Raw genomic sequence first — 13,991 nt, 5'->3', positions numbered from 1 at the left:
CATGTGGGGAAATTAAATTCATATGTGAAAGTACCTAAGCCGGCAACACTGTTACCCACACTGTATGTTCACTTTGACCCTGTGTGGCAACTCTAGATACTTTCTATTTTCTGATTGTGAAAAGGTTGGTTGAAATTTTTCACATATTTCGCGTATTGATTGAACAGAAATCCAAGAATTTTTATTGAAGAAGTTAAGATAAGGTTTTGATCGTACCAAGTGATAATCAAACGGCATAAGCCGAGCAGTCGCAGAGAGAAATAAATCGGCAGTAACAACAACAACAACAACAGGAGGAGAGGGAGAGAGAAGAAAAATCGAAGAACTATGGCCGAGATTGAGAAAATGACAGCAGCGGTGGACCAGCCAGACCCAGCCCCGGTTTCAGCCGCAGATCCAGTCCCGGTTCCAGAAACCGTAAAACCAACAACAACAACATCGGTGGCTTCACCCACTGATATCCCAGTAACCGCAACGGATACTGTCTCATCGGAAACTCCTGAATTAGGCACATCGCCCACTCAGGAACCATCGAGCAATTCCCACCCACATGACTCGGAATATGATACGGCCAGTGATCTGGAGGGCGGCGAGGAGTACGACGATGACGACGATGATGATGAGGATGACGATGGAGAAAGCGGCAGCGAGGACGATACGGAAACCGACGAAGAGACAGAAGAGGATGAGGATGGTGCTGGAGAGATGCCCGATGGTGACACATCTTCAGCAGCTGCAGCGGCGGCAGCGGCTCAAAAGAAAGTAGACGAGGATCGCAGCAATCCGCAGTATATACCAAAACGTGGCACATTCTACGAGCACGATGACCGCACAGCTGAAACAGAGGTGAACATTGTCATTGAAGATGACAGTCAGTCGCAATCGTTAACAGAAATCAATGGGGATGCGAATAGTGTTGGCGGTGGCGCTGCACAATCTGCTGCGGGTGAGGGAGCGAGCGGAGCAAGTGTTGGTGGTCAAACGCCGACCATTTCGCAGGCTTCCAAAACCATGAAGAAATGGCAACCGGCGTCAGGTGGCGATCGCTGGTCCCACGATCGTTTTGAAGCAAATGAGCAGGCGCCCAAATCGCGGGCCGAACTTTTGCAGACCTACGGCTATGATATACGCAACGAGGATGCTGCACCCCGGGCTCGTCGCCGCCGGCGATATGGGCGCGGTCCTAGTAAGTATTCACGTAACTGGGAGGACGAGCAGGCCTATCTTAAGGCCAGCAATAAAGAACGAAAACCACCAAGGCCTCAGGACTTTCCAGCTCTTAACGAGCGTAAAGTCTCGCGTAGACCACTCGCCGCATCCGGTCGCGCGGAGAAGGAGAATCGTCGCGGGGGGGTAGGGGCAGGAGCACCTGGTGGTTCTCAGGAGCAGCCTCGTCATTATGGCCGTCATAGTAATGGCAGCTCAGCTGGCCGTCAGAATGCCATGGAATTTAAACAAAAATCGAATCGTGGGCCACACCCACAACCCAGAGAGAGGGAGCGAGAGAGGGATAGGGTGGACCGTGATCAACCGGTGGAGCAACATACCAAGCCGACAACTCCCCGAGCAAATGGTCAAACTATTCAAAACAACGAAGGACTTCAGGTACAACCAAACACTAACCAACAGCATCAGCAGCAAACCCAAACTCAGCAGAGGCAACAGCCCATCCAGCAACAGCAACAGCATCAACCACAGCAGCAATTGCCTTTGCCAACGCCACCGACACAGAACCAAATACCGCCACTGTCCACCACAAATCTTTCGCAGCGATTGCAGCAAGTGCAGCAACGTAATGATCCCAGTCATGTGGGCAGCGTCCAAATGCAGGCGCTGGCCACTCAGAATCAACAGCAGCAGCAACAACAACAACAGGTCCACATGCAGCAGCAGAGTCAATCTGTGGCCCCCAAGCGATACTCCAGTCTGCGAAGATCCCAGCAACAGCAGGACCAAATCCAACAACAGATACAGATGCAGCAGCAGCAACAACAGCAGCAGCAGCAATCTCAAATTATTCTACAGGATCCTCATATGCTCATGCAGATTGCTTATCAGCAGCAAGAACTCCAGGCCCAACTGCAGGGCCTACAATTGGGACCTGCTCCCGGACCGGCAAGCGTGCCACCGCCCGCAGCCAAACAGCCGGCACAGCCACCAGCAGCCGCCGCCTATGCTCCGGCTCAGGGGGCTCCCTATTATGTAACTGGAGCAGAGGCGGGACCATATGGCAACCCAGCTGCAGCTGCAGCTGCCGCTGCTGCCTACTTGCCCACTACACCAGCTGCCGTTGCGTATGCCCAGGCTCAAGCACAATCAGCTCCCGCCCAGCCACAAGCGCCGCCGCAGGCTCAAGTGGCTGCCACACAGTCGGCCCAGGCACCGCCACCGTCCATGAACTATCATCAGAACTACAATACAGTGGGGGGTACCACGTATTTTGTGCCGCCAGCCCAGACAACCAGTCGACCTACTCAGCTGCCTCAACGACGCCCAACCAATGCGATTCCCATTTTGCCACCATCCGAAAAGCATAAGTCACGAGGAGCCGCATCTGGTGCCGGATCGGGAGGAGGCCAGCCCAAAGAGGAAGGAGGCAACTCTGATAATATTGATCACATTCTGGATAATATGTTTGTGCAGCGTCCGGCATTCCAAGCGCCAGCGGATTCAGCAGCAACATCATCCAAGGAGGATACAACCACCACTAGCATTAACAACGCCGCCACTAGCAATAGTAGCACCAGCTCTGGCGCGATTCCTGAGCAAAACCTTCAGCCAGTTCCTGTTACTGGGCAGGAATGAGTGCAGGCCTATGCCAACCTACAGCAACAGCAGCAACAGCATAGGCGTGGCCGCCATGTACCACCCCTAGGGAGTAATTCAGTACCATTGCCCGCCTATGCCCTGCTGCCGCCGCACGTTGGCTACTATCGACCGCACTAGTGGAGGAGGACCGGAGGACTCAGCTCATCATTAGCATCAGCACTGGCTAGTGCGCCCCGATTTTGATTAACTTGCTTCACGCGAACTCTTTTCCCCTTTAAAAATCAAATCAATTACATATTTATTTATTTCTTTTTTTTTTTTGCTTTCCACTTGAAGGAATCCTTTTCTGGGATATATTTTCGTTCTTTTTTTTTTTGGATCTCCAAAGTTAACTCATGGGAATTTGCCTCCTGATTTGTTTAATTTACTCGCAAGTCTGTGACTTGGGCTTAAATTTTATTTTTTCTTCTAGAATTGTATATTAAGTTTGAAAAGTGTCAAAACAAAAAAAAAAAAAATATGTAAAATAGATTTTAGCTCTCGCCTCAAGAGATAATCGAACTAACTATGAAAAAAAAAGAATATATATATATATATATATATATATATATATATACGATCAAATATGTATATGTATAATGCAAGCGCCAGCTTCGATTCAAATGTATAATGTATATGTAGTCAGTAGGATCATTTGAGATCAAAATCAAGTCTAAAGAATTTTGAAATAGCCGCATTTTCAAGTTGGAAATCATTGTGTAAAATGTATTTGCATAAAACTAATGGAATATTGAATTTAAAAATAAACGTTTAACAGAAAACAACATTTTGGCATAGTTCTATGGGTCGGTAGGCAAGACAAATTTGCTTTGGTATTAAATTCTTATGTGTATTACTTTTAAAACTCTAAATCTATGCCATGACTTTTACATTTGGTAAGTTGAAAAGCAAATTAAAAATATACATACATAGACTTAAGATATAAGGTAAAAGTGAAAGGGACTGAAAGTTTAACACAAATTATGATCAAAATTTAAAACAAACACAGCAAGAACTGTACAATTTCGGGAATGAACAATAACATACTAACAAAATTACAAAAGTGCATGTTTTTGACAATTTCTTTCTAAATCTAAACATTCTCATTTCTAAAGGGCGTGTTAAGTAACTAGAAGATCCCCTTTTGACTTAGCTCTAGCATACTCTGAAGCTCGTTTCTTTGTACTTATAACTAGATAAACCTATAAATTCAACTTAAAACTAATAGATTGTTTACAATTTGGACTCCTTGGCAAGTTGTTCCAGTAGCTCATTGATTTTACGGAATGAATCCTTAAATATATCATTAAACTTTCGAGCACTTGTCTTAATGCTATCACGGTAGGCAGTGGTATTAATAAAGATCCTGAAATACAAATATAGTTTATAATCAAGTTAGACCAGTTAAGAGTAAACTTACTCTCCGGAAGTTATGGAGTAGAAGACACCATAACCATCAAACACCATGGGTGCCACATAGCCAACATTAGCTGTGAATCCCAGTGTACTGGTGGATAGGACGAAATTGCCACCACCACCGCTTTTGGTGTAGAGGGGATCATCGTAAAGGGCCGGTATATCCAATTTGTTCTCATAGGCAGCACACCAGAGTCCAAACAAATGCCTATCGATGCCCTGTCCCTTGCGGGCCTCATTCATCATGTGCTTATGATCATCCACGGCAGCACGAAATGCTTTGGCCAAGACCAGGTCACTGGTAGCCGGATTTGTGGCGGCCTTAAGGAATGCATGCACAGCTCCAGTGCAGGAGCGTAATGTCTCTGTACGTCCATTGTAATACTGACGCATCAAAGCCGTCTCATAGGTGGGAGCAATCTCTTGATGCATTCGGTAATAGGCCCATTGCATGACCACCTGGACAAAGGAGTCAGGATGCAAGCGGTGGGTCTTCATAAAGTCCTTGCCAAACTCATCGAATACAGTAAAAGTGACTGTCACATCCATACCCTAAAGTCGAATGGCAATAGAATTATAATGTCCAAAGAGAGATCAATATTTACTCCACTTACCCTGTCATCGATCTCCTGCCGCATGCGTTTAATCTCTCCGCGCAGAGTATCATCGAGTTCGAATTTGAGCTCCTTCCAGTCCACTACTCTAGTGTTCTCTACCTCAGTCCAGTCTGGCTCGGGCACTTCCAGCAGACTCAATTGCATGAAAGTAGCGAAGCTCACACTGACTGTCCCATCGTAGCAACTGTGCTCTCCCGTCCAAATGAACCGTCCATTCTTGTAGGCAACTATGCTGCTGCTGTGATCAGCCCAACGGGAGTGATAGTCGCCATAGAGACCCAATTGTGATGCCTCCTCATAATCCTTGGGCGAGTGCTCGTCCCAACAGATATCTATGTTGGCGCTCTCTACCAATTTCAATGTTTCCCGGTTGTTGGCAGAAATCTCTCTAATTCGCTCTCGATTCTTGGCCCAAGTTGGGCGATCGTCATGGGTAAGAGCTGGCACACAATCACCCTCCGGTTCATAGTCCAAAATGCTGCGTAAACGCTGCAGAGCCACCAAAAGCTCTGGAGCTGTCAGAATGCTATCATCATCATGCACACATTTCAGTATGAACTGACGACCTTTGGCACTGATAAGAAAATGTGTGGGCGTTTGGCCCTCAGTCTTGGTAAGGAAGTGCTTCTCAATGTGATCCTGTTCGATGCCCGGAATGCGGCAAGTGGAGAAAAAGTTCTTATACAGAGCGGATGAATACTTAATTTTACCTCCGTTCGAGGAGAGCGGTTTGATGGTGGCTTTACGGGTCAGATCCCAAAACTCTAGAGTGTGATGGATTTGTCTTGCGAAGCTCTAACAAACAAAACAAAAGTAGAGAAAAGGAAACTTGAAGATCTGCGTAGTTTAGCTGAACAGAAGTTTCTTTATACCTTCAACATATACTCCGGGGTCTCCGGGACTCCCACCAATTCCAGCTGGCCAGCCATCGACATCAGTTGATAGGGTAAAAGTGGAAGACGCAACAGATGATAACCATAATCCTCCCACCAAGTGCCCAACCAATTTTTCATTTTTCCCTCACGTTCCTTGAGTTTTTCTTGAAGTTTAGGACCAATGCCATTCTGGAAGTCATCAATCACTTTTCTCGTCTGGGCAAGTTCCTCGGCTGTGCCAAATGGCTGAACACAGGCAAAATAACGTTCCATTGTCTCCCGTAGATCGGGCAAAGGAAGTGGTGGCAATGTTTCATCAAAATCATAGGTATTGCTGTCATTCTTATCCATAAAATATAGACTGGCTCGATCCATGGCTGAATTCTGTATGATTATCTAAAATTGGACAAAAGTTAAGATTAGCCCAGGGTGGTAAACATTTAGAAAAAAAAGGCCTATCCGGCCCCAAGCAGATAAAGCACACCCTCGACAGGGAGAACTTTCGTTTTTAAAAGTCCAAAGTACCAAAGTCAAGTACATACATATGTACATATATGCATATGTAGATGATGAAGTGACGACTCCAGCCCAGTCGGGCAAAGGTCGCCCTAGCAAAAGTGAAGTGTTTGGGTGCATTTTAATATAGCCATAGATAGGCCAAATAAATGGATGAATTTATTGTCTAAATTGATTTGCCAAATATTAATAGAGATATCTTTCTTTATTTTTTTTTTTTTTGTTTTAGACCGACCTTTGGACCTGGTGTGGAGAACGGTTTTCGGAAATTATGCCCGAAGCGTCAGAGTGCCGTTAAACGACTAAACGGTTAGCAATGTTTACGAGACCAGCAAAGCTCCTCGGGAAACCCTTATCAGCTCCAACTCTGTGGGGGGTTGGGGGTGTGGTGGTTATAACTACATACAAGCATATACATATATGTAGGTGCAAATTAAGATAATAACATTGGTAAGAATGAAAGTGCTAGACGGCAGGCGGCGGCGGCGGCGTCTGATAAGCGGTTCGTAGGAGTGGGTCAATACTTTTAATATGAAAGCAATTGAACGCACGTTTAGATTAGCTAATAGTACCTGTAACTAATGTGTAGTTTCACTAAATTTATATATCCATATTTTAAAGTAATTAACAAAACGTTGAACTCGTCAATTTCGAATAAGAGAGAGAGAGAGGGACAGAGATGGTTAGCGGCACACATTTGTTCTTGTTTACAACCCCCAGTAGCCAATTGACAGCATATTTATTTAAATTAACACTAATTCATTTTATTGACATCCTAAAAAACTTATGCGCATAATACAAATAATTTAATGATGGTTTGATTTCACTTAATTTTTCATTAGTTATTTTCCTATAAATTATGTTCTTTGTGAAACTTAGCAACATTTGCTTTTGGCTTATTGGTTTGATTCTGTTTTCCTACTGGGTCGGTTTCAACAAAAACTCAGCAGCTGGGCGTCAGAGTTGTCACTTTGTACAACTATTTGAAATTGGATTTTGTTTTTTAGAATCAGTTTTCGATTTAAAATGCATGTAAACACACCAAAAATATTTCTTATATAGAGACAATTTTTTTTGAAATTCGTTGGCGTAAATTTACATTCCTATTATTGGTGAAAGAAATTAAAATTACAGTGCAAGCGGAAGCAGCTGAATAGTTGTTTTCCAGCCCTGGTCATTTGGCATTTTGCAAACATATGAAATGGGCGAAAAAAACAAGAACGGACAAAGCCAAATATCACGCAAAGAAATATAAATTGAATATTAATAATTTGTAAACATGTTGCCATCGACAGGCTTGTTTAAGGACTTTCTTTGCCCGTACTATGGCAGCAAAGAAACATCCGGCGCCGGGGGAGACTCAGCGGTGACCTGTAACCGTCCTTTTTGTCATTTCAAGCATGTCCGGAGTGAGTATGTGGGTTATGAAATAATGAACGTTATGTATTTATTGAATCACTTTTAGCCGATGTTGAGAGTGTGCCGACGGCAGAACCCGCGTCGGACCTGAAACCAGCTCCTCTGCCAAAATTAATGGAACTGCCGCTGCCCGAACTGAAGCTATTTGCAACGGCAAAGAAAACGAATCTGGAGTATCATCCAGAGAAACCCGGTCTCAATGCCTCACCAGCCAAAAAAAAACAGGAAGGTAGCGTAGACAACGCCCCCAAATATGTGCCCTCACAACCTCAGACGAATGGTGCCGGTGGCAATGAGGAGCAACACAATATAGAACAAGAAATAGACGACGAACAAATTACAATAGATATTGAAATGCAAAATGGGGATCAAGCAGACATGGATACCAAAGAGGAGCCCATGTGTGAGCGGGAGATGACCAGTGAAAAACAGCCCAGTGAGCAAAAGCGAAATGAATCACATACAGAGGAGAAGAAAGAGGTAAAGGAAACGGCGGAAACCGAAAGAACCCCCACTTCTGGTTCGGCAACATTGAGTCGCAGTGACAGCAGTCATAAGCGCGAACATAAATCCAGCAGACGCAGCTCTAGCAGTTCCCACAAAGATAAGAGCAAGGATAAGGATAAAGAGAAAGACAACGATAAGGAGAAACATCGGCATAAATCAAGTTCAAGACATAGTTCCTCTTCCACCTCACATAGAAAATCAACTGAAAAGAGTTCAGGCAGCACCAGTAGCAGCAGCAAGCATAAGACAAGCTCATCTTCGTCAACATCATCATCCAAAAGTCATCATGTCAGTTCGTCCTCGTCTTCCAGTTCCAAATCCAAGTCCAAAAGTTCCTCTGCCAAATCATCCACATCAACTAGTGAAAGCACAAAGGCAGTGGAAACCAAAGAGGAAATCAAGGAAAAGGATCTGGAAGTCGGGGATCAGCCGAATTTTGATTTTAACTACCAAGCCGACGACACCTCAGAAGCTGAAATAGCACGCCAATGCGAGATGATTTTTAATGAACTGGAGAGTCAATTTGCCCTGATGCATAATTCAGCCGAGAGCAGTGAATCGACACCTGGAAGCAGTCGCAAGCGAAAAGCACCAACACCCGATTTGGATGCCCTAACGGAGGCAGCTACTGCGACTCTTCAGAAACGCCGTGTTGCCCACGAAAATGCCGACAAAAGCAAAGTGGCACGTGGATTGCCCGTGTTAGTGCAAAAACCGAATCACATTCGGAATGCTATGCAAGCAATTTTTGACAGACGCTCCGAAATGCGACGACAGGAGAAACTAAGAGCTGACGCTGCCGCCAATCAACTGCGTGAGGCACAGGAACGAGTACGTGTTGCCCAAGAGGCGTTGGCTAAGGAACAGGACAAGGCAGGACTAACTCCGCTAATACCGCGCACTGCTCTCACCCCGGGACGTTCAGGTAAGTAGTCAATAAGAATTGTTTATATCTCCCGACTTAATCTTTTTTGTTTCCAGCTCGCAGCATAGCCCCAGTTGCCAATGTTGTGGCCATTGCGAGGGCTAAAAAGAAAATCGAAGAGTTGCAGGCTGAAAAAAAGGCAGCATTTACCTCGGCCAAATCATTTAAAGGAGCAACACGTGTCGCCCACAAGCCCACCGCGGCCCTGGACAAAAATGAACCATCACAATCCTCGGCGGAGACGACTGGTCCCGAGAAACCGACAGTGCTGGAACCACAAAGCTCTAAAATATCGTACAACATACGAATGCAGTATTATGAACTGATGGTAAAACAATGCACCATCATTTATCCCCAGTTGGTCGACGCCTGGGAAAGAGCTCAGGTGGAGGAGCTGGCTGCGTTTAAGAAATGTAATACTGTGGCCATATACAAAAATAGTTGCATGCTGGCTATAAACAAGTTGCGTAAAGAAGCCCTCGAGGCTGGCAATCGACCCAGTGTGGCCAATAAGACTGTTTCCCATGAAATGATGTTGGGCGGCAAGAGGGCGCTAACAACCTCCTGGAGTGTGGAAAAAAAGGAGTGAGTAACTGCATCCAGTAACTGCGTCCATTTGCCATTTTAATCATTTTGCTTCATTTTATTTTAGGAAATTAAGCTCCAAGGCGGGTGGCAAGCAACCTTTCGACAATCTAGAATCTGATAAGGCCTATGAAATGGTCTATGATCTACGTCTTACCGATCAGCAATTAATAGACAATGGCTTTCCGCGACCGGGCTCTAAACCTGGCCTAGCTGTCATCACCTCCACTCGTCCCAATCGTCGTCCCAATGAGACCGAACGTTATTGTTCTCGTTGTGGGAAAGTCTTCAATTTGAATGTGTACGAACGTCAGTGTTCGGACGAATGTAACTATCATCCCAAAAGCACGGGCTATCGACGTGGTTTCAGTGATAATTATCACCGATGTTGCCAACAGCCTGCCGGTACACCTGGCTGCTCCTATGCCAACTATCATGTCAGCGACTATTACGACCCGGATAAATTAACGTGCTTTGTGAAAACCATGAATCATCGCCGTCTTGCTGAATATGTTCCAAGCAAAAAGGATATTTTCGCATTGGATTGTGAAATGTGCTACACAACGCATGGCATAGAGCTCACACGTGTCACTGTGGTGGACATCGATGGACGCACCGTGTACGATGCTTTGGTCAAACCGGATAATCAGATCGTGGACTACAATACTGTGTAAGTGGCCAAGTGTTGTTTGACAATACCTCAATTTACAACCATTTTTGTACTTTTAGCTACTCTGGCATAACAGAAGCTATGCTATCCAAGGAGACACGCACATTACGCGATGTCCAGGCCGTTCTCATGTCCATGTTCCACTCAAAGACGATACTGGTGGGTCATAGTTTGGAGAGCGATATGAAGGCATTAAAGCTCATACACGATGTTGTGGTCGATACATCAGTTCTATTTCCCCACAAGATGGGGCTACCCAAGAAACGTGCCCTTAAAACACTTTGCATTGAGAATCTGAAGCGTATCATACAGGAAAATGGTAATTGATTGCAATTAAAGTTAATTCGATTACACTGATTTCGTTTAATTTTTGCAGAAGCTGGTCATGACAGCGCAGAGGATGCTGAGGTCTGCATACAACTCATTAAATACTATCTTAATAACAAAATCAGTTGAAATAATAATTGTTCGCTTGAAACAACATATCCCCCTTGCCCCTTCTCCCTTATCACGCACCTCAGAATAAGCAATCGAAAAGCTAACGCTTTAACATGCCTTATTTTAAATATGTATACATAAATATATTTATAAATATATTAAAAAAATAAGTTCACAAGCCAGAAAATTGTTTGTTCTTCAATGCTTTTACATGAATTTTGGCTTCCACATGCGCTCAAATTCATTTTCAAGGCGCCTGCATACTTTTGGAGAGCTGGTGATGACTAAATTGTCCCAGTATTGGGTAGAGCGTACCCAATTGAGAGATCCAGTCATGGCGATCGTAACAATAGGCGCCGATCCCTTTGTATCCTGGTGGGAGTGCCGCTTCTTACTGCGATAACCATCGATGACACAGAACTTGTGGTGCATTGTTGGGGTTCGAGACTTGGCAATCGAATCCAATGAAATTTTACGCACCTCTAGAACTTTTCCATAATCCTCCAACAACCGTCTATAGCCAACTTCACATATGATACGCACACGAACTCCACGTTTACGGGCTTCAACCAAGGCTTTGCACATTGATTCCAGCCATATGGAATACATGGCTAAATCAATGCTATATTTTGCCCTCCCAATGTATTCAATAATTCGAGTTGAAAAATTATTGCTGCCGTAAGACAATTCCCAGTCACTTGTAGTCACATGAATCACATCGATCACGAGCCGAGAAGTGCAATGCTCCTTCCATTCCCGATGAAGTCGCCTCAAGTGGGTGGCCAGTTTCTGCGGCTGGCAAAATACGAGTTTAATGAACTTGATAATATAGTAAAGCATGTTGGAGCCGCTGCAAATGAATGCGAAATGAGATTGACAATGAAAATGGAAAATGTCATCAGGAAAAATGTCAAACTTGTTAAGAGTTGCCAGCTCACCGAAATTGAGTAAACTATGCCAGTATTGACTCCTTATCGTTATTTTCATTGAAATTTGACAGAAATACTTTTGAGAATATGTTTTCCATGGGTAAAAATATCTTTTGACAATTTTTTTTCTTCATTTCTTGTTCTTTCTTTTTTCATTACTTCGATCGATGGAATGGTAAACAATTTCTAAGTTGTTGCAAAGTTTTTACCTTAATGAATAATTCTATTATGAAAAATATTCGATGATTGCAAGTTTCGTGGTTCTGACGTACATCAGAACGGAACGGAAACTGAGCCTGCGGTTCTCGTGGTTTGCCTTTTTGACTTGTTCCTGCTGCATTCGTTATTGTTGTTGTTGTTGTTAATATTTAAATGTAATTTTAATCAGATTCCCGTGATACTTAATATATTTTTCAATTTTCCATTTGGACGAGCCCTGTGGGCACTGGGCACCGTACATCGGGCGCCATCTGGTTGCCAGGGCCGGTGTTGCCTTGGTTGTGTTATAAAACTTTTCGTATTGAACAGCATGCAAAAACAAAAAAAACAACTACAAATTTCTATATAAAATTACAAATTGAAAGAAGGCAAAATTTGCCGACAAAGTTTTATGCTTAATTTGTAGTAATTGTTGCTATATTGAAAGCAACAAAGAATGAAGATGGTAGGGTAAAAAAAAAAGAGAAAAGATGGAAAAGTGGCAGCTTCCTGCTGCTGATAGAAGAGGATAGATGAATGAATGGTTTTATGTCTTATCTATTGAACAACAAAAACCTAACGAAATGTAAATAATATTAGTGGTACTTGGCTATGACAATGTGCATATGTGGCCCAGAAGTTCGATATATGGGGACAGGCACAGCAACACGGAGACGGATTTGGACAGGAGGACAAACATAAGACACACACACACGCACACACACGGAAGTGCTCCTTGAGGCGGAGACATGGCCAAGTGTGGGCTAGTGGGCAAAATAAACACTGAGCCCAAATACAAATACAAATAAAAAGCCAAAAACCAACTAAAGCAGGAAGAAGAGACTGAGCGGAGGGGGGTTAGATGGCCGCTGGCTTGCCTGTTTGTCACACGTTTGGTTTAGTTCGAGGCGGGAGTAGGGGAGGGGGCGGTGCACACCCAGAAAAGGAAGTTTACTTAAGACCGTCGAAATAGAGGCATTAAGATCTTTATAGTTAATCCCCTGAGTAAATGTTGTGTGGTCGCGACGACAACAAACATTGTTGTGTGTGTGTGTGTATGCCTGTGCCTTGTACCTTGTCTAGTTGTACTTAAGGGGCATTAAAGTGAGAGAAAGAGAGAAAGCTCTTCCCTATTGCACCCTGGAAAACTACATCTAAGATTCTTAACCTTTTTTTCTTATTATAATCTCAAAAAATTTACTTTCAGAAACTAAGTACATATAAACTTAATAAAAAAATTGCCAATTACAAGATGACAATACTGATCATCGTAAACTTCTTAAAAGTCGAACATACCATTCCAAGCTAGAGTATAAAGAAACAAAGGCTTAAAAGGAACGTTTTATGGCCAAGACTCTCAATGAATATTTCACTAGTCGGAGTACTAGTACATATATGTACATGGATGCTAGGTTAAGTGCTTTAAACGTTTCAGCATGGCTTTTAATTTGACTTGTGATGATGGTGGTGGTAGTTCGTCACGTAGTTAAACAAATTACTCATACGCCGCATTGGGCGCTAATACTGAAATATTCAAATAACTAAAGAACCAAGTTTTTTTTTGGGTAACGCTTGTGCAACGCATCTGGCCAAGTGCAAAAAACCTTTTTACAACTTTTCTAGCATAAGCTGCCTTCCAATCTAAATAAGTTGGCTCAAAAGGCACAAGTAAAGCCACAATGAAAAAATATAAAAAGAAAGAAGCAGCAAGCAAAGCCAAAAAAAAATACACAAAAAAACAAAAGTCGAAAAGAAAAACGAAGAAAAGAAAGCTAGAAGGTAAACGTAAAATAAAGTCATCACAAACATATTAGCAGCTAAAAACACCTGAGCAAATAGATTTATATGCACGATAAAGCACAGAGTAATTTCCCGTAGATCCTGTTGAGCACCCAGCTCCTTCTCCCACCCACCCATACTTGTGTGTGGGTGTGTGTGTGCCTGTTGCCTAAGCCGCAAAGTAGCTGGGGAACACAAGATAACATCACTTTATTGTAAGAAAGTTAAAACACAAAAAATGCAAGCCAAGTCCCAGCTGTTTGGGCGTAGATCTTTCCCTCTTTCCGCTGCTACTCCCACTCTCTCTCT

General features: G+C 43.6%; 3 protein-coding genes across 4 annotated transcripts; 2 read left to right on the top strand and 1 right to left on the bottom strand.

The window, feature by feature from the left end:
• The first annotated feature begins 75 nt into the window (after window positions 1-75).
• Window positions 76-3,593, top strand: LOC6647022 (protein CASC3). The gene is given in 1 exon segment (XM_023178342.2): window positions 76-3,593. A coding segment is annotated over 1 exon segment (2,619 nt). The 5' UTR covers window positions 76-327; the 3' UTR covers window positions 2,947-3,593.
• Window positions 3,506-6,885, bottom strand: LOC6647023 (peroxisomal carnitine O-octanoyltransferase). 2 transcript variants are annotated; one of them, XM_047013670.1, is made up of 5 exons: window positions 6,805-6,885; window positions 5,714-6,112; window positions 4,839-5,636; window positions 4,229-4,776; window positions 3,506-4,174 (listed from the first exon to the last, which is right to left on the bottom strand). In XM_047013670.1, the coding sequence occupies exons 2-5, from the start codon at window positions 6,089-6,091 to the stop codon at window positions 4,042-4,044; spliced, it is 1,857 nt and encodes a 618-aa protein (XP_046869626.1). In that variant the 5' UTR covers window positions 6,092-6,112; window positions 6,805-6,885; the 3' UTR covers window positions 3,506-4,041. The 2 variants fall into 2 exon arrangements, with proteins under 2 accessions (XP_046869626.1, XP_002069901.1); XM_002069865.4 differs by lacking the exon at window positions 6,805-6,885 and adding an exon at window positions 6,468-6,599.
• Window positions 6,886-7,202: 317 nt separating this feature from the next.
• LOC6647024 (RNA exonuclease 1 homolog) lies at window positions 7,203-10,963 on the top strand. Its single transcript, XM_002069866.4, has 6 exons — window positions 7,203-7,641; window positions 7,698-9,083; window positions 9,140-9,668; window positions 9,736-10,338; window positions 10,398-10,657; window positions 10,715-10,963. The coding sequence occupies exons 1-6, from the start codon at window positions 7,512-7,514 to the stop codon at window positions 10,792-10,794; spliced, it is 2,988 nt and encodes a 995-aa protein (XP_002069902.1). The 5' UTR covers window positions 7,203-7,511; the 3' UTR covers window positions 10,795-10,963.
• Window positions 10,964-13,991: the final 3,028 nt, after the last annotated feature.

The sequence above is a fragment of the Drosophila willistoni genome, chromosome 3R (assembly GCF_018902025.1).
Source record: "Drosophila willistoni isolate 14030-0811.24 chromosome 3R, UCI_dwil_1.1, whole genome shotgun sequence".
Classification (NCBI taxonomy): Eukaryota; Metazoa; Arthropoda; class Insecta; order Diptera; family Drosophilidae; genus Drosophila; species Drosophila willistoni.
Note: the sequence above shows the minus strand (reverse complement) of the source record. Positions and strands in the feature narration are given on the sequence as shown.